This window comes from Panicum hallii, chromosome 1 (assembly GCF_002211085.1).
Source record: "Panicum hallii strain FIL2 chromosome 1, PHallii_v3.1, whole genome shotgun sequence".
In the NCBI taxonomy this organism is placed as follows: domain Eukaryota; kingdom Viridiplantae; phylum Streptophyta; class Magnoliopsida; order Poales; family Poaceae; genus Panicum; species Panicum hallii.
This window is the reverse complement of record NC_038042.1, coordinates 11,503,060-11,527,777: the sequence shown is the minus strand read 5'-3', so window position 1 is coordinate 11,527,777 and position 24,718 is coordinate 11,503,060. Positions and strand designations below refer to the sequence as shown.

General features: G+C 45.7%; 1 protein-coding gene across 1 annotated transcript in view; it reads left to right on the top strand.

Moving 5' to 3' along the window:
• The first annotated feature begins 11,011 nt into the window (after window positions 1-11,011).
• Window positions 11,012-24,718, top strand: part of LOC112891321 (protein DETOXIFICATION 16-like) — a 29,576-nt gene continuing 15,869 nt past the window's right edge. The window contains exons 1-2 of the mRNA XM_025958173.1: window positions 11,012-11,230; window positions 11,354-11,898. Of these exons, the coding sequence (XP_025813958.1) occupies window positions 11,054-11,230; window positions 11,354-11,898 (722 nt within the window). The 5' untranslated portion in view covers window positions 11,012-11,053. The remainder of the gene's footprint in view (window positions 11,231-11,353; window positions 11,899-24,718) is intronic.

Below are 24,718 nucleotides of genomic sequence, written 5' to 3'. Positions count from 1 at the left end.
AAACTAGTAAGTAAAAATTATATTCAATGGATTTGTACATACCACACAGTATGTAGTATACTCTAGATGGTTTTTAAGGAAGCCACCTACGATGATCACATATAACTTTGAAAATTTTTACATAAAAAGTATAACATAATGTATATCTTAGACATATCTTAGACATATACTCTTCAGTTTTGCATTGGCTACCATTCTACGAGAAATCTTACCGAGGGCAGCGAGCACTGGCCGGGGCGGGGCGCAGCGAGGAGGGACCGGACCGAAGTCGTCGGGGCACGGCCACCACCGAGGAAGGAGGCTGAGGCAGGGGAGCTGGACCAGGGCCGCCCGTCGGGGAGCCAGGGGCGGTGCGGGCGGGTCAGCCGCGGCGAGGATGGCGACGGGGAGCGGGTCAACCGCGGCGAGGATGGTGACGGGGACGGCAGGGGGCAGGTTCGCGGCGAGGATGGCGACGGGCGGCAGCGGGCGGCCGCGCGCGGCGGGCGGGGCGGCGGCAGGCGCGGCGGGCGGGGCGGCGGCCGGCACGGGCGGCCGCGGGCGGCCGCGCGCGGCGGGCGGGGCGGCGGCGGGCGGGGCGGCGGCCGGGCGCGGCGGGCCGGGCGGCCGCGGGCACGGGCGGCCGCGGGCGGGCGGGGCGGCGTCGGAGGTGCGGGGCGGGCGGGCGGGGCGGCGGCGGCGCGGGGGCCGCGGGCGGGGCGGCGGCAGGCGCGGCGGGCGGGGCGGCGGCCGGCACGGGCGGCCGCGGGCGGGCGGGGCGGCGTCGGGGTTGCGGGGCGGGCGGGCGGGGCGGCGGCGGCGCGGGGGGCGGGGCGCGGCGGGCGGGCGCGGCGGGTGGAGCGCGGCGGCGGCCGGTGCGGGCGCGACAGCGGGGCGGTCGCGTTTGAATGGCGAAACGTTTAAGTCCCGGGTGCATAAACCCCAGCCTTTGCCGAGGGCCAGATCACGGCACTCGGCAAAAGGGCAGTTTGCCGAGAGCCGCATCGCGGGCTCTCGGCCAAGAGACCTTTGCCGAGAGCCGTACGTCTGGCCCTCGGCAAAGGGGTCTTTGCCGAGTGTCCTTGACGACACTCGGCAAATAAGTTTTGTTTTTTCCTTTTAATTGGCACCAAACTTTTTGTATTGTAATTATACGTTAAGTTGAACTATATATACAATTTTAGCCCATTACTCTAATTGTTTGGTATATTTAGTCAATTTATTTCATTTGATTGAATTTCTTGAGATAATTCAAATTTGAACTGCGAGTCGATCGAGGAATTGAAAAAAGTGAATCGAAAAATTATATTCATATTATTGAGCGTACGTTGATGCCATATCCACGAACGGACAATAAATTTTAAAGATTATGTTCACGACACGTAACCACAAACTTAGGATCCAGTTGTTTTTAAATTCCATTAAACGCAAATTTGGTCAGAAAATTATGAAACTTGTCGTGATATCATGATATCATATGGCGAGGCTGTGGTAAAATTTTGATATGGTTTCGTGAAAGTTTTAACGTACGATGCTTAGAATGCGAAACATATGGAAAGAAGTTTCATTATCACATGTGAAGGACGTATAGATTTGTAAGCATCGTACGTTACAACTTTCACGAAACCATATCAAAATTTTACCACAGCCTCCCCATATGATATCATGACATCTCGACAAGTTTCATAATTTTCTGACCAAATTTGCATTTTATGGAATTTAAAAACAACTGGATCCTAACTTTGTGGTTACGTGTCGTGAACATAATCTTTAAAATTTGTTGTCCGTTCGTGGATATGGCATCAACGTACGCTCAATAATATGAATACAATTTTTCGATTCACTTTTTTCAATTCCTCGATCGACTCGCAGTTCAAATTTGAATTATCTCAAGAAATTCAATCAAATGAAATAAATTGACTAAATATACCAAACAATTAGAGTAATGGGCTAAAATTGTATATATAGTTCAAATTAACGTATAATTACAATACAAAAAGTTTGGTGCCAATTAAAAGGAAAAAACACAACGTGTTTGCCGAGTGTCGTCAAGGACACTCGGCAAAGACCTCTCTTTGCCGAGTGTCTATTGCCGGCTCTCGGCAAACTGGGTCTTTGCCGAGTGCCCTGTGGAGTACACTCGGCAAAGATAACGGCCGTTAGCTTCCGGTGCCTAACGGCGGCTCTTTGCCGAGCGCCTTTCTTTGCCGAGAGCCGGGCTCTCGGCATAGTCTATCTTTGCCGAGTGTTCGTTTTTGCCGAGTGTTTTGCTCTCGGCACATACACTTTTGCCGAGTGTTTTCCTTTGCCGAGGGCTACACTCGGCAAAATGTGTCTTTGCCGAGTGCCCGATGTTTTGCTCTCGGCAAACGATTTGGCCCTCGGCAAAGATCGCGTCTCCGGTAGTGGTAGTCGGAGTGAGTATGGTTATAATTTTAAGGTTTTTCTTGATCGTTGTTCTTTCTCTTTCCGTCTAATAAAAATTCGGCAAATCTCTTGCCATCCTTTCAAAAAAAACATGGTATGGATTACTACTGAAGTCCTAATTCGGTTGCTAGTCAACATATATATCACCGTGGTTTAGCTATGTTTAAAGATGCCGCTCAAGTTTTCGGATGGTGTTGCTCCTTTTTCAGTGGACATGTCATTGCTATGTTTCTAAAACTTCTTTTTTCCAGTTTTAGTACATTATAGTTTCTCCTAAATCAAGAAATAAATGCATATTTGTCCAGAGTAATGCTAAGGAAACCAATGTCTGGATCACCTCGAATGTTAGTTGTTAGCTAGTTTTGTCGCGCCTTGCGTCGACTTCAGCTTCCAGATCAGCCGGCTCTACTATACACGTCCCATGTCTCCCGTGCCTCCGTCGCAGCCTGCACCTAGATGGCTAGATACACCTGCCGGGCTATAACAATCTGGCCGCGGCCGAATTCGCAGCTACAGAATGCATAGGGGCAAAATAATAATGCTAGTGGAAACTGCACAACTGAACAACTTCCTCCTCTGGTAAAGAAAAAAAAGTACTTCCTCAGCACTCACTAATAACACATTCAGATTTTGAAAGCAACAAGATTAACTCTTACTTCTGACTGGACAGCTACTCCTGCCCGGCACGAGAAGGCGCATCGCATGCGCTTTGATGCATAAGGTATAGTTTGGTTTTGGATTGGTTTTGGAAGGCTAAATTTTAGTCCCGTCACGTCAAACGAGAATCTTGTCATTTAGAAATATTAATAAAATCTGTTATAAAATATTTTCACATATGGGTGCTAATTCGTGAAACGAATTTAATGAGCCTAATTAATTCATGATTTGCAACAGTGATGCTACAATAACCATGTACTAATTATGGATTAATATACAATCATAAATTAACCTAGGGGTTCTGCAATTAGTTTTATAATTAGACTTTATTTAATACTTCTAAATGAAGAGATAAAATTTAACCCAACCAACCACCACCTTAAAAAATCGTGGAAGACCGACTGACCGTGTTGGGGATTCGGCTCTTTGGTGTTATCAAGGGTCGCTGGATTGGAGGACGGAGGAAGATTAAAGAAGGAGATCAGAGTCAGGGCACACGCCAACTATAGCTACCGTGCCTACCTAGGTGAACAGAGAAGAAACGGAGATAAGCTGGGGCTATTTTTATTTGACGCTATGCTAGAGCTAGGGCTGGTTTGGGAAACCGGCTCCAACTGCTCTTGGTCCACCAGCTTCATTCTCAGGTGGAGGAGAATGGAGCCGGTTGTCAAATGATTTGTTGGCAAGTTGGCTTTCATTACTTGTTGCTATTAAAAAAGATAGAACTTATACCGGTATCGTCGTAGTACCCACACCACATGATGCCTATATGCAGTGGCGGACCTAGAAATTTCGTGAAGACTGGTACAAATATCAATAGATAACAAATTTACACAAATATATATGGACCATTGAAAACTCGATGGTTTTGGAACTAGCTTTTGAATTTCAGAAGCATACTGATATCCGTCAATCAAATACAACTATTCAGTAAAACTAAGAGCAAAAATCAAGTATTCAGTAGCGCATCAGCGTCGCCAAGCCACCGGTCACTTGCGGGTCCAGTGCCTTCGCATCTGCATCGTATTGCATTTCAGCTGGAGTTAGGAACATCGTGGATGATGCACTACCGGAAACCAGCACTATGCCGAGTGCCGAACGCTTTGCCGAGTGCAAAATATCGGGCACTCGGCAAAGAGACCCTTTGCCGAGTGCCGCACTCGGCAAAGGCAAACACACGGTGAACTCATCCTTTACCGAGTGTCGGGCGCTCGGCAAAGGACAACACACGGTGAACTCATCCTTTGCCGAGTGCCATGCACTCGGCAAAGGATGACACTCGGCAAACAGGCGCCAGGAAGTAACGGTAGGTCACGCCGTGACTGTTTGCCGAGTGTCTGGTCCAAGACACTCGGCAAAGAGAGATTTTGCCGAGTGCCATTGCCAGACACTCGGCAAAACATACAAAAATTTTTTCTTTAATTTGTCTAAAATTTTTTCTATTGTATTCCTACAGTCTCCTGAACAATATATGTAATTTAGGTTCTTTTATCCAAGTGTTTGGTATATTTCGATAATTTATTTCATTGTAGTGAATTTTCTGAATAATTCAAATTTGAACTGCGTGGTCATTTGAATAGTGGAAAAAATGTATGAAAAATTGTTATTCACGTTAACGAGCATGCTTTGAGGCCTCAACGAAGAAAGGACCACAAATTTCAAACCTACTATTCACAAAACATGGCAACTAAATTATGTTCAAGTCGTGTTTAAATTGTATAAAAGATAAATTAGGTCGGAAAATTTTGAAACTTGTCGAGATGTCATGTTATCATGTGAGGACATTGTGATAAAATTTGTATAAAATTTCGTGAAAGTTTGACATGTATGATGCTTAACACTTAATCGGATGTCACATGAAATCATATATCTCTTTGAAGAACTTTCAATTTATAAGCATCGTACGTTTTAACTTCCACGAAACCTCGTCATATTTTTATCATAGCTTCCCCATATGATATCATTAAATCTCGACAAATTTCATAATTTTCCGACCATATTTGGTTTTTATACATTTTTAAAATAGCTGGATATGAAATTCGGCGTCATATTTCGTGGACCACAAGTTTGAAATTTCTGATTTTTTTCTCGATAACCTCTCAACGCATCCTTCAATAACGTGAATATAATTTTTTCATTCATTATTTTCCTTTTTTCGAGTGACTTGTAGCTTAATTTTCAATAAATACAAAAATTAAATAAATTGGGGAAAGGTCACTAAAAAATGTGACCTTCTTTGCCGAGTGCCGCCCGTCTGGCACTCGGCAAAGAGGACCTTTGCCGAGCGCCACGTCTGACACTCGGCAAAGACATCACTTTGCCGAGTGCATCTGATCCGGCCCTCGGCAAAGAGCTGACTTTGCCGAATGCCACCGATCTGGCACTCGGCAAAGCTATTCAATATATGCGGCCCGCTCCTAGCTCGCTCCCACGCACAGCACTTAACAAAAATTTCGGAGAAGGCCCCGCGCGCCCCGCCGCCTGCTCCGCGCGCCCGCCCCCGCCGCCGCCCCCCCGGCCCCGCCCCCGCCGCCGCCCCCAGCCCCGCGCGCCCCGCCGCCGGCTGCGCCCCCGCCCCCGCCCCCGCCCCCGGCCCGCGCCCCCGGCGGCGCCCCCGCCGCCGCACCCGGCCCCGCGCGCCCCCGCCCCGCGCCCGCCCCCGGCCCCGCGCGCCCCGCCGCCGGCTGCGCCCCCGGCCCCGCGCGCCCCCGCGCGCCCCCGCCCCCGCCCCCGGCCTGCGCCCCCGCCGCCGCCCCCGGCCCCGCCCCCGCCCCGGCCCCGCCGCCCGCCGCGCCCCCGACCCGCGCCCGCCCCCGGCCCCGCGCGCCCCTCCGCCGGCTGCGCCCTCGCCCCGCCCCCGGCCTGCGCCCCCGCCGCCGCCCCGGCCTGCGCCCCCGCCGCCGCCCCCGGCCCCGCCGCGCGCCCCCGCGCGCCCCCGCCGCCGGCCGTGCCCCCGGCCCGCCCCCGGCCCGCCACCGGCCCCGCCCCGCGCCCCCGCGCGCCCCGCCGCCGGCCCCGCCCCGCGCCCCCGGCCGCCGCAGGTACTACATTATGGACTATATATGCAGAGTGAGTTGATCTGTTGATCTATATTATGGACTGCTATTTCGAAAGGTGGTTTGATTTTTGATCTGTGGTGTCACTTATTACATTGAGGTGGGGGGGGGGGGGATGGATGGTGCATTATGTGTCTGTGTACGTCTCTACTTGAAAGCAGGTAATGAGAGAGAGAGTGGCCTCTATATATCTGTGCTCCACCTTCGAAACGGTAGAGAGGGGGAGGTGCATAAACCACACAGAATATTTGTTGCTTTCATAGGGGTGGGAGGTCTCAAGAATCAAAGGAGCATCGATGTCACAAGCAAAACCTCGGGAACTGTGGGTAGCACTGCGTTGTATAAGATCTAGCTACCTTGATCTGTTGATCTATATTATGGACTGTTGTCTCATTAAGAGTATTGTGAGTTGTTTTGTTCTAACAAATTGATCTTTTTAGGTGTAACCGCCCGCGCGCCCCCGGCCCCGCCCCACGCCCCGTGCGCCCCGCCGCGGCCCCCCCCCCCCGTCCGCGCCCCCTGCCGCGCCCCCGGCCGCACCCCCGGCCGCGCCCCCGCCACGCCCTCGGCCGCCGCAGGTACTGCATCCGTTAATCCATTAATGTTCCGCCAGATGATGCATGTGTACTTGCGAATATGTTTGCTATGGTTTGTTTGTATTGAAGTAGAGACAGGTACCATTTTGGACCATTAAATATATTAACATAGCGTAGGAGCCTAGGAGATCGCAATGTTTGTAACTTTAGTCCCTTAGTCATCTTTTAGGCAACAGAGTGTTAATGCATTGTCATGTGAAATTGATATTACTTTCCAATGCATATGTTAGAGGATGGAGGACCGTGACTGGATGTACACTGGCCACTTAAGTCGGGGTCAAGTCACTGATGAGTGGATCAACAAGACCGAGTCCTTCTTGGAACGGGTGTTTGGCGAAGCTGCTAAAGGAGCGAGTAGAATTTTCTGTCCATGCAGCAAATGTGCAAACAGGAAACGACAAACGAAGAAGGTCATGGGGGAACATCTTTGTTTGAATGGATTTACGGCAGGCTATACCCAGTGGGTATTCCACGGTGAAGCCGATCGTATGAGAGAGGAGGTGGTGAGGCAACGTGTCGAGGATTATGATGCCGATGCCGGGGTGGCGGAAATGTTACATGACTACCACGAGGCACAATTTGTTGAAGGTCATACGGAGGAGGAGCCAGAGGCAACTGCAAAGGTCTTCTACGACATGTTTGCCGCGGCACAGAAACCCCTTCATGTACAGACGAAGGTTTCTCAATTGGATGCCATTGGACGCATAATGGCGTTAAAGTCGCAGTATAGCCTGAGCCGAGACGCCTTTGATGGTATGTTGACAGTTATTGGCAGCCTACTTCTGGAGGGTCACATTCTTCCAAAGAGCATGTACGAGGCACAGAAACTTCTTCGTGCACTCAAGATGCCGTATGACCAGATACATGCTTGTCCGAAGGGGTGTGTCTTGTTTAGGAAAGAACACGCAGAATCAAAGTATTGTCCAAGGTGTGGATCCTCTAGGTTCATGGAGGTAGACTCTGGTGATGGGCAGAAGAGGCAGCTTGACATCCCCGTGACAATCCTACGTCATCTTCCATTCGTACCGAGGATCCAGAGGTTATACATGACAGAGGAATACGCAAAACAGATGACATGGCACAAAAATGGAAAACGATACAATCGTGATAAGATGGTACATGCGTCCGATGGTGAAGCATGGACCCACTTTGATAGCATTCATCATGAGAAAGCCAGAGAGTCTCGTAATGTACGTGTTGCGCTGGCAACAGATGGGTTCAATCCTTATGGAATGATGGCTGCAACATACACATGTTGGCCAGTATTCGTTATCCCCCTCAATCTCCCTCCCGGCACTCACCAAAACAGAAGCAAGAACCATGTCTTTGACTGAGGAGCAGTATTTGCAGGTAAATAAAGAAAATTAATATGCATTCTGGTTTACATTAAGCAGGCTTAATTTCATCTTCGAATATTTCAAATACTTGATGCCCTGTAGACGACTCCTTATTGGTGCCTCGGGCATCAAGAGTGCTGGCGACAGATGGTACAGAAGTGGTGCTCCGACGAGTGGGAGGAGTCACACAACGCTTGTCGGGAGCGACGTTTGTTGATGCCAGGTGCAACACACCATCAAGGCAGTCGCAGCCTCAGCGGATACGCAGAAGCATGGGTACGCGAATGAATTTATTTAATGTAACACTCAATTATGCATGATTTTTAATCGTCTTGCTTGTTTTGTTGCAGTCGTCGTCACATGGTGGTCAGCCTTGCGGCCTCTTGAAGGCATATGCTATGTCCCATAAGGGCAAGGCGACGTCTGACGTCAACTACAATCCGAAGGACGGGCCCGAGGCATACAGCAACCCCATGGTCCATACCCGCCTCAATGCGTACACAACAATGGCAAGGGAGGTCCATGGTCCAGAGTTTGATCCGGCCACCGAGGACCTTGACGGAGAAGTCGTCATGAGGGTTGGAGGAGGTAAGAATCATGGGCGGTATTGGATTGCCGACAGCGCAATCGACTCGTCCTCTACTCCTACTCTATCTCAGATTAGAGCAAGGAGCACGAGTGCGAGCCCAGGCATACGACCTCGGCAAGACACTTCACAGTACCTCATACAGGCACTCCAGGTCATTTCTTATTCGTCGTTCACTGATTATTGTATACCATTTCTTTGTATTATCATAACATTGGAGTGAAAATTTTGTAGGCCGAATTAGAAGAAAAGAGGAGGCTACGTCTGGAGAACGAGCATAGGATGAGGGATATGTTTGCCTACATGCAGACTCTTGGTGCCGCAAAGGGTGTAGCTCCACCACCTTCGTTGTTCGCTTCACCTCGACCTCCTGCGGAGTTTTCTACTCCTGTGAGTATGGATAAGTTTTAGCCATATCTGACCTTTACTTATCTTGTCTCACACATGGGATCGCTTCTCCTCTTTGCAGAATCAATCGGCGGCGTCAAATGACCCTCATGTTTCTCCAACAATGCCGGTATGGAGGTCGCCGGGTTGGAGGTCTTCATCATGATTCTTACCACCTGTTTCTATAGACTTCTCATGTTTTTAGACATCTATGGACTTATATTGTGAGACATGCATATTTATGATCTGTAATAATAGTACGTGTGTGAACCGATTTGGGATATGTATGTGAATCAATTGTGTTTGTAGTATAGATGTGATGTTTGTAATATAGATGTGATATTGGTGATTTTTGTGATGATATAATGTTTTTCTGATATATATGTATATGTGTGGATGAAATCGAAAAAACAGATTAAAATGGAAAATCTGAAGAATCTTTGCCGAGTGTAAACACTCGGCAAAGAGTGAAGAATCTTTGCCGCGTGTAAACACTCGGCAAAGACCAAAGAATCTTTGCCGAGTGCCGGGAGCCCGACACTCGGCAAAGTCGGCTACTTTGCCAAGTGCCGGGAGCCCGACACTCGGCAAAGTCGGCAAATTGGAAGTTTTTGCCGAGTGCCGGGAGCCTGACACTCGGCAAACTGGAAGTCTTTGCCGAGTGCCATATCCTGGCACTCGGCAAAACGTCCGTTACATGCCCTGTTCCATCACGGCGCTTAAAGTTTGCCGAGCGCGGCACTTTGCGCTCGGCAAAGGCTTTGCCGAGTGCCCGACGAAATGCACTCGGCAAAGTACCCTTTGCCGACAATCTCTCTTCCGTGTGACCTTTGCCGAGTGCAACACTCGGCAAAGTGTTCGCCGAGTGTTTTTTGTGCTTTGCCGAGTGTTTTTTACACTCGGCAAAGTGACTGTTTCCCGTAGTGATGCCTTGATCCCGTCAATTTATGTTCCATGATGTGAACTTATGATAGTTCATGAATCGATCGGATGTCTCATCCGCTCTACATATTGGGCTGTTAGTGTTTGAGTTGAGCTTTCCTGGTATTTTCTGTAACGAGGTGACCGTTGCAGGTGCATTGACGCTCGCCAAGGGAGCCCGGGCACGTGCCCAGGCTGGCCTGGCCTTGGGTCCGCCAGTGCCTACACGATGATTTCAGTTATACAAATGAAATGTCGGTTCAACGTAAGCTTGTATCCCTAACATCAGAACATGCTCGTTCTCATTCTTTTCAAAAAATAAAACTTACACATACTTGCAGATACATATACTCACCACTATGAGTACAAATGCAGAACACAAGATATTTTACTAGCATATATTACACTACATCTCATGTTTTCATTCTTGTTCACACCGGTTATCCTAAACCTCTTTATTCAATTAACTTATTCTAATGCTGCAAATCGAGCATAGCGCAATTCGTTAGAGTTCTTGTGATGGAATATATCCACGGCATTCGAGTTCGGATGTACAAATTATACTTAATTTGTTCCCAATAAACGAATACAAATGAACCTCCAGGCATTAGAAAATTAAAGCATCATTATTGTACATGTGACTGGCTGCTGGGGCACACTCAAAAACATCTAACCAAATTGGAACCTACAGAAATGAACCTGCTTCTAACAGGTTGGGCTGGAGAATCCTATAGCTGCTGAATGGCATGGCTCCACCTTCCCCTGGCGTCTCCAAAACTCCTAGCTAGACCTGGTATGGGCGGCGGAGATTGATTACTTGCTTGCTGCTCGATCTAATGATGAGCGGGAGATGATGGGAAAAAAAAATACATGGTGTGTATATTGCTGGCGTGGCTGGGTCATAAAATGGTGAGATCATCGTCATGACGCATACCTTCCTTGATTTAAGGACTATGTAAACTTTGCTGACATGTGACAGCAAGCCCCACATGCATGTCGTACTTCGTCGCTTATAATCCTTAAAATTTTCAGTAAACTCCGTCGCCAGGCACGGATCGAGTGGTGAGGAATCTCTGAGAGCCAAGGGGACGGATCAAAGCAGGCTCGATGCTGAGCGAGGTGAAGAAGCAGCTGCGCCTGGCGGGGCCGCTCGTCGCCGGATTTCTCCTCCAGAACGTCGTCCAGATGATCTCTGTCATGTTCGTCGGCCACCTCGGCGAGCTCGAGCTCGCCGGAGCAGCCATGGCAACCTCCTTCGCCAACGTCACCGGCTTCAGCTTGCTGGTACGGTAATCAAACTGAACCCGGCCGGTGTCGTCTCCATTACTCCATAGTCTGCCGTGCTGGCCGATGCCAGGTAGCCGCTGACTGCGGGCGCACGCGCGCCTCCTTGTCATCATCGATCAGTTTGGCATGGCGAGCAGCCTGGACACGCTGTGCGGGCAAGCCTTCGGCGCCGGGCAGCACCACCTGCTCGGCGTGTACAAGCAGCGCGCGATGGTGGTGCTCACGCTGGTCAGCCTCCCGGCGGCGGCGGTGTGGGCCTACACCGGCGAGATCCTCGCGTGGTGCGGCCAGGACCCGGAGATCGCCGCGGCGGCGGGCAGCTACATCCGGTGGCTGATCCCGGCGCTGTTGGTGTACGGGCCGCTGCAGTGCCACGTCCGGTTCCTGCTGACGCAGAGCGCCGTAGCACCCGTGACGCTGAGCTCCGGCGCCGCGGCGCTGAGCCACCCGGCCGTCTGCTGGCTGCTCGTGCACAGGCTCGGCTTCGGCAGCCGTGGCGCCGCGCTGGCCAACGGCGTCGCCTTCCTGGCAGACCTGCTCTTCCTGGCGCTCTACGTCAGGCTGTCGCCGTCTTGCAAGACCACCTGGCAGGGGTTCTCCCGCGAGGCGCTCCGCGGCATCGCCGGCTTCATGAAGCTCGCCGCGCCGTCTGCTCTCATGCTGTGGTGAGCATCAGATCAACACTTTTTTTATTTTCTAATTCTAAATAAACTATGAGTACGTATACACTATAGGCCGGCATTGACGTTCCATTATTAGTAAAGAAATGATGCAGACAATACTACCTTGGTCCGGAGGTCCAGTTTTTTTTATATATGAAGGTCATACGGGTGATAGAAACAAACTAAAGTAACCAAAGGGTAAGCACTAAATAAATATATGGCAAATCAAATTGAGGTTAATCAAATAAACATATCGCAAAGCTCACAATGCCTATCGATAGCTTTGAGAGTATCCATTTCATTGTAATATTTATCCAGCAACAGGAACAATAACAATTAATTCTCTCAACTTGACGAATTAAGCAGCGGAAATTGTTCCGGAAATGTGTATGCAGATATATGCAGAACCCTAAATTAAAAAACTGCACCGATCTATATTTGCCTCGATCAAGTAATCGCAGCCAGTAATTAAACTAACTATACTCACAATTGGCAAGCAGGAACACCAGGAACTAATAGAACCAGCACACTTGCAGCAATTCCAGTAAACAAGCTAGCTAGAGAAAAGATTGTAGATTCAATGAGCAAAGGAGTATCCAAGGCTGATCAGTTTATTTGCTACTACTAAAACTACACATGCCCATACCCTTTGCATTTATGGCATTGATGAATCTTGATCTATAGTTTTAACAGTAGAAAAGGCACTAGAATCAGCAAAATTTCTAGGGATCCAAGCTACAGCAAGATGTGTATATCTATGCACATAATAAAATAATACTATTAGAAAAACACTTATCAGTACCGGTTGGAAACGAGCTTTAGTCCCGATTCTCCAACCGGTACTGCGAAGCCGAGATTGAAAGTCTCGATCTTCGTCACCGGGTAAAACACCCGTTACTAAAAGGATCTTTGAGTACTAGGTGAAGGTTCCACCCGGTACTAAAATATTTTGAAAAAAATATTAAACCTGAGAAGAGGCCTGTGCACACGCACTTCGTAGGTCACAAGTCATGCAATTTTTTCGAGCGAAATACGCACGCGTGCAGTGCGAGAATTCGAACTTGTGACCTCTTGCCTCGCGTGACACCTCTTTACAATCTCACCTACACAACACTTGTGAAAGGAATAGAGATGTTTTCCTTTTGAAGTAACCTGTGGATGACCCATTAGTATTGGTACCGGATGGTGTTACCACCCGGTACTAACATGGGTGGAACCTTTAGTACCGGGTGGTAACACCAACCGGTACTAATGTCTAGCCTATAATACTGATTGGTATTACCACCAGTCCCTAGACGCTCAAAAAGTACTGGTAGAAAGATAACCCGGTACTAATGCTTTTAAGGTGGACCGATAGCATATTTTCTAGTAGTGCTATTTTTATTTTTATATTTTTATATTGAAATTACAAATTAGTGACGGGCAAAGATCTTAAGCTGTTGCTATTGACAAGTAACGGGTGAAGATCTTAACCCATGACTGTTGATATAAGTTAAAAGTAATGAGCAAAAATATCTATCACCTTTTACGAGTTATAGGCACCTTAGGTGCACTACTGAAAAACGTGCCTTCAGCACGGAGTGAAAAAGGATTTAGGTATCGATTCTAGAACCGATACTACGAGACCGAGGCTAAAAGTTACGGTCTTCGTCACCGGGTAAAAGAATCGGTGTCTAAGGTTGCCTTTAGTATCGGCTGGTCTTTCCACCCGATACTAAGGGGGCCGCTACGCTGACGCAAGCTGGCACCCCCTTTAGCACCGGTTGGTCTCTGGTCTAAACATCTTTTTTAAATTTAGTTTTATTTCATTTGTTTATTGTTTTTTATTCTTGCAGAAGTGCTACGCGCACACAAGGTATACACTACCTTTAGTCGCGATCGAGTTAAAATAATATATGAAAACAACTAAATATCATTGACAATCATGTAATTAAATTTCTAGACATAATAATATTTACAAATATACAAATATCACAATTACAAGCACTAGAAATTAGTGTAACGAGTAATCCTTTTTATCTTGATTACAAGCCCTCATGACGTTGATGCTGATTTTTTATGAACCGGATGACCGTCATGGAGAACTCACCTTCAGGATCTAGGATCTTGTTGATAATGCATATTATGAGCTACTCTGACATGACCTTGATCCTATCCACATGGACAACTTCCTTTTTTATTCGCATCATCTATCATTTTTGAAAAATAAAGCTCAATATGTTAATTCATCGTGTCAGCATAATTAGAACGCATTTATGAACGGTTTGTATGTACTCTTAGATCCTCCAGTGTAGCCCTCCCAAAATGTGTCAGAGTGTGCATGTAATCACATATATAGTACCACTTCAATTATTTTCTTCTTCTTGTCGCGAACACTATAAGAGAAACAAATTAGTTATACACAAATGAACACCAAATAAGATATGCAAAACAGTAGCGACACCACATACCAGAAAGTCCATTCTAACATCCAATTCAGCCTTCCATTCTCCCATGCCTTGGTTTTTTTCAGAATTTTTTTCCACACCCTACACTTAAAAATATGTTTGATGCTTAATTGATCTAAAAATAAAAAAGGATTTTATTTTGCAAATTAAACTTACCTGTTAAATAGGTCTAAGAAGTGTTGAATTTCTAACTTTGTTTTCCTCTTCGAGTCGAACACTATAACTCTACTAGACTCCATGCAAATTACGAGCAAAATCCAATGAAAGCTACACATATAAATATACAAGCATATATATAAATATATATATATTCGACTAAACATTTATTTGGAAATAGAAAAGAGTTATGAGTCGATCAAGACTTACTCAAAGTTGTAGGGTATTAATATGTAGGTTTTGTAGTGTTGCTGCATTAGAGCTTTGTACATGTTTTGACATGTTTCCTTATATTTCATCTTTAAAGTATGCTCGTTGATAAGGACGGGTTTCATGTAGTAGCCCACCTGATGCTGCCATCCTTCTTTTCGGCATCTTTGAAGCTCCATACTACACGATACAATATAAATTAGTTAGTACATAAAGAATACAGTGCTGGTTAATAAAATGTATTAATCTAGAGATTATTCACTACTTACAAAACCCAGCAGGTGACGATAGAGATGTCGAGGGAATTACGACGGTATATTGCATGCACACATTCAAAGTCCACCCGGATTTCATCATCCCCACGGAAGAAATCATGGTCGTGATACTTAAGTCCAAACATGACCTGGCCTTCCTTCGATTGCTGCTGGTACCATTGATGGAATTTGAACATCTGCGTCTCTAGTTTGAACTCCTCCTCATCAGTGACAAAAGGTTTTCCATGCTTGTATGAAAGACTAACAACGGTGGTGATTGGGATATCATCTGTTTGCACGGTTGCCTGCGCATAGGTAAATCTCGTTTGCATAAATTCTGTCGTGTGTTTCTCTTTATCCGTCTGCACCCGGAGGGGCTCCAAGTTTTTCTATTCTGCGCCTAGCTGAGTGAACGGTCTTCCCACTTTTCTTTTGTTTCTAATGGGCCTTTATAAGCGTGCGGTCGTAGTCTGAGGGTAGTATTACCTTTCTCTTGGTGATGTCGCTCAAGCATGTGTAGAACTTTTGTGCCTGTATTGGATGAACTGGCACCCTCTTCTCTAGCGATCAAGGTTTGAAATGATCTTTCAACTCTTGGCGTGTATGTTCCGCCAGTTCCTCGTCAGTCATCTCGTAAGCCAATTTCTTCTTAGGGCCTATTTTGTTTTTGATAGTTTTCCGCTTCTTGGGGGTTCCAGTCGATGGGAGGTATGAGGTCTGTTTTTTTCCTTTGGCCGGTGCTGGAGGAGTCAGAGTACTCCTAGCCCTTGGTGGAGATGATGGTGAGGGAGGCCGTGGTGGCGGAGATGAAGGACCACCAAAGTCGCAGTCATCATTATCCCCACCTGGCAGAGAAGGAGGATCCACAGGAGCCGCTATATTCCCAATAAGTGTGATGTAGGCCTTGCACCATAGAATGACACCATGGAGTGCCTCTCCCAACGTCTTTTCTCTATCCCCTCCAACGAAATCGATCTCGAGCTTTTCATTTTGTCCGCCGGCTTCCATGATCTGCTCCACGGTGACAACGGAGTAGCCAGGGGGTACAGACCTTCCATGATTTGTACCACCAGGAATCACTAGTAAGGCCAACCCGTGGGCTACCAAAGCGGTGATATTTTTTATTTTCACATGTAGCTCACATGCTGTCTGCATGGTGATATCATCCACTAGGTATCTTTAGGAGTCAACCGCTAGCATGTTCTCTAGGAGTTCATCACCAAGGGTCACCGTGGATGTGCAACTGCTACGTTGCTGAGAGGCCCGGCTAATCACAACATCCGGCTGCGCCCCAGTGCCCTGCTGCTGAATGAGAGCAAGCGCCACTGCCTGTTGGACCCTTGCGTCCATCTCATGTTGTAGCTGTTGCACTTTTCTAGCCATTGTTGGCATTTGTTAGCATCATCACTAGGATCGTTAATTCCTAGCAATGGTGCCTGAAACACCGTGTAGTATTTCTTACGTCACAGATAAATCCTCAAGCGCACAGAATACCATTGTAGTATTTTACCCATGAGTAATCTCGGGTGTCGTATATATATTTCTGGAAAGGCGGCGGTTATTGAATAAGTAAGTTTATGATCAAATCTTGGTTGAGTATTCGATTGCATAAACAGGGGTAAGATATATATTGATAATCAGGTAGTATGACACACAAGTTACTCAAGCTCAAACTCAAGAAAAGGCATAGGCAGGGAGAAAGGAAGAAGAAAGCTACTCGGGACTTATGTACTTCTATCTAGATATACAACTTGTACTATACACTCATACACATACACATGATTATCCTTAGCTTTAGGCTCCCAGGCACTACTGGGAGAACCGCATATGACTGTCAGGGGAGCCACCAGATAACTCGTCTACTTTATAGACCTCCTACAGCCACTACCCGAACGGGAGGGTTACGCTGGACGGACAGGGCTGTCGCCACCTGCTGCCTACCTCATCAAACCATGGGATAAGACCGCATCCGGCAACACTGACTAGCTCGGACACCACGTCTATGCTAATGAGCGAGATACTCTAGCATCCCGCGCGGAGCCCCCACCCTCCGGATGGACAGACATCACACTAGAGCTAACATACAAATACCACAACCGTTGCCGTGGCACTAGATTTACTCTTCTTATCATGCAAGGCATAAGGTATGAATACAAACTAATCATAGCATACATGTCTGACACCGCAGTATATAAACTATGTAACTCTATTAAAGATATCCGAGAATTACAAAGGAGAGGAAGAGATAAACCCATACCGAAAACTCCTAGGCAACCTCGGGAACCCGAAGAGAGCTACTTCAGCCTAAACTCCATTAACCTATGGTATAAGCAAGAGAGGAACTTGAGAGAGAGCAATTTGAGGTGTGTCTTAATTCTAACCCTCCCCCCCTCCCCTCATATTTATAGGTGTGTCCACGGGTGTTCTGGCCATGCAAATAGCTGAAGCCTTGGAGAACCGACGTTAGGGACCAATAGAGAGGTACCACGTTGAAGAACTAAGTCGGTGGAGCTGGTCCTGGTTCAGCCAAATCACCTGGTTCAGCTGACCCAAGCCTGGCTCCAACCGGCCTGATCTTTGGCTAGGTGGCTGACAGATGGCCCTCAGGCCAATGGTGCACAACTTGGTGCTATTCTAGGGCGGTTGCATGTCCTGGTGAGCCCTTTGATCCATGTGAGGCTAAACAGTGCGTTCTGATTGGTCGATAGCTTTTGCCTTAGATTCAAGGGTGTGTTTTCCCTGCATTTTTGCTCAAATCTCTGCATAGCACTATTTTTCAAGGGATATGTGGAAATCATATTATTCTAGATAAATATGCGTGCAAGAAATGCTAGTTCTCCCAATTTTTTGATCAAATTGACGGTCAAAATTGAGCCGTAACGAGCGTCAACAGCCATGTCATATTGTAAGGCAAAGAGTTTGTCCTCCTGTTCTTCCTTGCTTTTGTGATGAGTCTTGTACGTGCTATCTCCGGCCCAAGCAACTTTCCATGGGACCATGCCGATGCTGTGGGCTCATCCAGGGTGTTTGGAGTTCTGTAAGGCCCTGGTTAGCTCATCGTTCTCCCTGTGAGGCGTGAATGTTCCTTCTTTGGCCTCTTGTATTGTTGTGATAAAATTCCGGGCCATTTCTTCCATTTCTGGGGCACGATCAAAGAACCATCATCTTGTTTAAGTGTGAAACCATTAACAAACAACCACTGCTTCGATCTTTCTTGCCAGTCCCAAATCACTAGCTGAATACCTCTATCCATGGAGTCCTGGGCCATCTTCTGCCATTTCCGAACTGCCTTCCTATATCCACCCGCCCGAGGCAGTGGTTGTATTTATTGGTGTCGGCATTGATCTTATTCTTTGTAGAACACTCCTGAGCTTCCTCGAACAACTTGTAGGCCTTGAACTCCTCACAGTAAGGTTTGACTTGGGGGAAACTATCCTAGTCCGATTCCTTGTCCTGCTTGATGTAATTTCAAAATAATTTCTTCTTAAGTGTTGAAATGCAAGGGCCATCTGATGTGAACCCGCTAGGGTTTGTTCCTGATCTTTCGATGAGAGACGTAGGATAACTCGATTGATGGAGGAGATGATGTTCACGGCCCGACTATAGCCTTCCAAGGATGCTGCGCCTTAGCAACCGATACACCACCTCCTATGGTTGCCGCGATCTTGTGGAGTAGGATAAGTACTGAAATTATGAGATGTAACTGAAGATTTCAAACCGAATCTCAATTATGGTGGGGTTCCGAAAATAAGTGGACGGGCGGCTGGATCAGCACGGGCGTCAACAAGGAAGTAGCAAAAGCTAAACTTGCATATAACAAAACCCGAGTGTTCTTGACGATAGCTAAAGGTTATAAAGAAGTGGGAGAATGACCACAAGGGTGCTGGGGTCATGTTCCAACCCTAGGATGTGTCCGAATTGGACTCAACTTGATACACGGCCTGTTGGGCCAAAATAGGGTAACGCAGCACCGTGGCTGAAAAGGACTCTGTAGTAAATCAATGATTGCAGTTGACTCCGAATAGATATGGAGGTGATTCCAGATCCTTTGGAAAGTAGATTTGATAAGCTTTTTAGGAAGTACTTGAACGTCCAAAACAGAATCCGGATGAAGTTGTGGCGGCCGTCACAAGTCTTGTGTGTCCTGCAGTCCGAATCCAGCCTGCGCGATGTCTCTTCCCTTTTGATCCAATCCATTGTTCCTGAGTAAAACAGGAGTGCACGTGTCTCCATTGTCTAAATATGATAAATCTGAGCTTAAAAGTGAACTTTCTTGATGGGTAAGCCGACGAGCACGAGCGCGAGTAATAGGACCAAGAGGTGTTGTCGAAGTAGATACTGGTGTAGGTGTGGATGTATCGTTGGTGGCGATGTCTTCATCATCTCTTTTTGAAGGCACATTTCTTCACAAGTTCTTCATCTCTTCCTTTAGAAAGAGTGAACATATCCTTGAGTGCTCTCCATAACATCTCCTTTTGGTTTGGAGGCACGGCGTAGCGTTCTTCGTCTAGATTCATTAATTTCATGAGTCTTGTGGTGACCGCCACATGTGCCCAAACAACAACCCCACACTAGGTTGTAAACTTTGTACTAGGCTCCTCAGGAGCACATGGATAGCCCTCTGCGTCCACTTGTGTGATGACCTGTCTTCCCTCCATCTTCTTGGTCGCACGTCGTTTCCATTTGGACTTGCTCTTCTTCGATATAGAGAAGGACTGAAAAAATATATATTAATAACAAAACTAATACTAACACAAAATGTAAATCAAGTTTGTGTAAGCATATATGCATAAGATACGTACCCGACAGGATTATTGATTGGAATGCATTGCTCACGCCTCGGCACAAAGTCGTCATCATCTTCTTCTATGATGCCATCTCCAGACATATTTAGGAAAGAATCAACAGCTTGGGCCTCTTCTTCACCATATTGTTGATAGATGGCCGTACTATCAACGTTGATTGCATCCAAAAGATACCGTTCGGTGGCTTGATCATCGCCAGCACCGTCCAGCTTAACTGAAACCCCCCTAAGACATCAAAGATAAACAAATTAGCAATACTTAATGTAATAGCATAACACATAAAATGACCAAGTTTTGTGTGTGTGTGTGTCAAAGTGTATGCGTGTATGTGTGTGTGTGTGAGAGAGAGAGAGTGTGTGTGGGGGTGTATGCGCGCGTGTGCGTGCACCCAATAATTAATAAGTCTAAAAAATGACACATGTACATGTAATAAAAATTTTCTATGTATGATAGTATCAGGGCCGGCCCTGACAATTCAGTGGCTCGGTGCGGCAAAAAAAAAGAGGCCTCATTGACAATAAATATAAAAAAATTATATATTAATTGTAATTATAATACATCATAAAAGTTGCTGAGAAAATCAGAATATGAATATTATTTGAAAATATTTCTTCTAACACTCCTCGACGCAAAGTCGTTGATGATAGAGTCAATATCAATATCGTCCAGCAACTGCTTCTCAATGCACAAGGTTGCCAAACCATTTAATCTTTCTTGAGACATTACTGATCTCAAATAATTCTTCAATAGCTTCAACTTTGAAAAGCTTCTCTCGGCTGATGCGACAGTCACAGGCATAGTAAACAAGATTCTATAAGCAATGACAACGTTAGGATAGCTGTCCACTTCTCTAACAAACTCAAAAATATCCATAGCTGACATTTGTTTATCTGGCAGAGTCATTTGTAAAACCTTCAATTCAGATATTAGATCATTCAAGTCCACGTCAGATGAGTTACCAAAAGAAAAGGTTTTATCAAATTTAATGCAGCAGTTTCTCAGCTCAATATCATCTAAAGACGTCAAGGTTCTTGAGCTTAATAGAAACCCAAATATATTTTTGAATACCTGAAGTTCTTCAAATCTGTTTTTCAATGAGGATATCGCCATATCAACCATGACCAGAAAATAATTGACTTCAAAATCCTTCTCAGCCTGCAATATTTCTTCACTGCAATCAGACTCATCAAATTGTTTCTTTCTAGTACCTTGGCGCTTGAATGGAAAGGATGATTGTATACCCATTTCAGTTGCTAGTTCCTTTGCAATTTTCAAGCTGGATTGAAACCCTTCATTTCTGTAGTTTCTAAAGTATTGCATTATACCTTCAATTTGCTGCAAGGCAGAGTCAATGCACATGGATGTTGATTGTAGCTTCTTGCTCACATTATCTACAGCAAATAGGATATCATGCCAAATAACCATACCAAGTATAAATTCAAAACTGCCAAGTAGATCAAATAAATTTTTTGCATCACTCTTTGTACTAGCCTCGGAATCACTAGCATCACGTAACTGAGATAAAGCTGACCTCAATTGTGGTGCTTGATATCTGATTGCTTTAACACTTTTGATTCGACTCTCCCAATGAGTGTTGCACAATGACTTCACAGTGAAATTCTGAATATGCTGAAGTAATACTTTCCATCTTTTAGGAGAACCAGAAAATAACACATATATTCGCTGCACAATTCCAAAAAATGATATAGCTTTGCGAGAAGAATTTGCCATATCACAAAGAGTAAGATTAAGACTGTGGCAAGCACATGGCATATATAGAGCTCTTGGGTTGATATCAAGCAACCGTTTTTGTACCCCCTGGTGTTTTCCTTTCATATTGGATCCATTGTCATAACCTTGGCCCCTTATATCATCAATATTAAGCCCAAATGATTCCATACACTCAATGAGTACATTAAAAAGCCCCAACCCAGATGTATCATCCACCTCCAAGAATCCAAGAAAGTACTCCTCAATCTTTATTTTGTCCTCAGACATATTAACAGAACGAACTATCACAGTCATTTGTTCTTGGTGACTCACATCCGGGGTACAATCAAGGATAATAGAGAAATATTTGGCTCTTTTAACAACTTCTATAATAGAATTTGTAATACTAGAAGCCAAAAGAGAAATCAACTCATTTTGAATTTTATGACTGAGATAATGATAATGAATTTCTTTGTTCTGCATACGTCTAAGGTGCTCTTGCAATACCGGGTCAAATTCTGCAATCATTTCAACACAAGCTAAAAAGTTACCATTTGACTCACTGTAGATCTTTTCACTTGATCCTCTAAAAGCCAAACTCCGCTTGCTAAGAAACTTCACAATGGCTACTAATCTGAATAAAACTTGCTTCATGTGCTCCTTCTCCTTTTTGAATTGCACTTGCAGTTCCTTGTCAATTGTCTCTTGTTTCCTCAATCTGATCCTTAATTCATTCCAAGTGTTCATGCTTATTTTATGCTCAACAGTGCCTTCATGTTCTTTCAACCTCACGCTTAGATGTCTCCAATCTCTCAGTCCATCGGATGCTAATGAGCTCTTCATGTTGTTAGATTTAAAGATCTTACAACAAAAGCAAAACACTTTATCAATATGCTTAGAATAAACCAACCATTTCCTGTCATGTACCTCTCCATTCTTTAGTACTTTGGAATAATGAGCATATGAAAAATGTCTCGAGTTTTCATCTAAAGGAAATTCAAGGTTCTGCTCTCTTATAGGTCCCTTTTCCACTAATATATCCCTTGCTTTGTTATCAAGTCTACCCCAATTTCTAGGATCATAAATATCGATAGAAAAAAATGGTCCTTCATCAACATGAGCAGATTCCGCTTGCACAACTTCTGGATTCTCATGATCACTTACATTGTTGTTGGTGTCAATATTTTCTTGTGAAATCCCTCCATCCAGTGGCTTCCAAACAACTATTGCCAACTCCTCAGGGTTCCTGGAAGGCATTCTAGTCTGAAAAAATTTATGGATATCACCTCTCTGTGATGCATTAAGCTCCTCTATACGTTTCCTTTTTCTCCTTTTTTCACTGCCAGATGCGTGCTTTCTAGTGGGCGGCATGTGGTGCTAATCCTATAAATTGAAGAAAAAATCAACAATGATTAAAATCGACACAAGAACATTCAACTAGGATAGTAGGATTTAGGGACCGGTTTGAGTTTCCAACCTTGAGATTGAGAACTGAAGGTGACGAAGTGACGGACTAACGGTGGGCGCTGGACAAAGTGGCAGCCTAGCAGGCAGGCGTTGCCTGGTTCCTGGAATCCTGGGTGGAGTTGCGCTTGCGCAAGTGCGAGCCGCGAAGGTGATCTGGCCTGGATCCGGCGATTGCGATCGCTAAATCGCGTGACGCGTGAGCAGACGAGGCGGCGAGGCTTCCACGAGAAGGCAACGAAGCTTCCACGAGAAGGCCAAACGGCAGCTGGCGGAGGCATCCACGAGAGGAAAACCTTTTCTTTTGGGCTGTAGCGAGCAGGTAGCATGGGCTGATGGGCTTTGGCCTTTAGACTGTAATCTCTATACAAAGATCTGCCTACATATATATATATATACACATGTATATTGGGAGGAGGCCCTCTGTTTCCTGGAGGCCTGGTGCGGCCGCACCGCTGGCACCGGTCCAGGGCCGGGCCTGGATAGTATATATATACATCTATCAAGTTACACATCCTTATAATACATATACATGAAATTTCATAATTAAAGAACATGTACATGTAATAAAACTAACATGACATTTCAAAATAAAACAATTTATAATTAAACTAAAATAACTAAACTAGATACGTAAAATAAAACACATATATGCATAAGTAAATTAAATCTTTAGAGCAATTAAACCTAATAAACTAATTTCAAAGCTAATTGCTAAACTAGACTAATCAATGTAATTTGTAATCTTAATAATCCTAACTAAACCCAAACTAAAACAAATAAAAAACCCTAACTTAAAAAAATAAAAAACCTAACTAAACCCTAATAAAAAACAAAAACATAACTAAACCCTAAATAAAAAATAAAAAAGAGCCAGTGCCCGTGTGCATGCCCTTACGTTAAGGGTGGCGTGTGGCCGGTACGGTCGTCGTGATTGGGGCAGCGCGGGGGGGTGGGTCGGCGCTGGCGGAGGTGCAGGAGGGGGTAGGGTGGTGCGGAGGCCAAGGGGTGGCGGGCGTGGCGCCGGTGGCATGGATGAGGTCGGAGGAGGCGGCACGGGCATGAGCGCTAGCTCTAGAGGTGTCACACCCGATTTATAAGAACATAAATCGAGCAATCATATATGCGTCAGGATCAAGTCACGCATATATACAACAGAATCATCAAGATATCACAACACGTATCTCGAAATAAAAGCGTATAAATTATAAATGAGTGTCTTTATTACAACTGAATCAAGAATCAGTTCAAGAAATGCGGAAGCGTAAAATAAATACATGAAAAGCAGGGCGCCACAGGGACGTCGGCTGGGAGACAACGCCTAGAAATCGTCGAGTCCGCTGATGAAGTCCTCCACGTCGCCTGGTACTGAGCAGCAGTCGAAGATATCCCAGAGAGAGCAGAAGAGTAGAGGAGGCAAGTGTGAGTACACAACTTGTACTCAACAAGTATAACACGAATTATGAGGCTCTACGGTTAGCTGACTCAACTGCATTAGCTTTTAAACTTGGCAAATTTTATTAAAGCTATTTACTACAAGTGGATGAATTACCAAAACACAAATTGCATAAGAAATTATTCGATATTAATTAAGAACTACTGAGAACCAACCCAAAACCACCAGAGATAACCCCACTAATCAGACGGAGGATCTGGGCCGCTCATGACTGTGAGCACAGCTGATATATCAGTTTTACACTCTCGAGAGGTTGCACAACTTTACCCACAAATCGTGAGCTACGCTAGTTGTTCATCACACTTCCTTAGGTGAGATGGC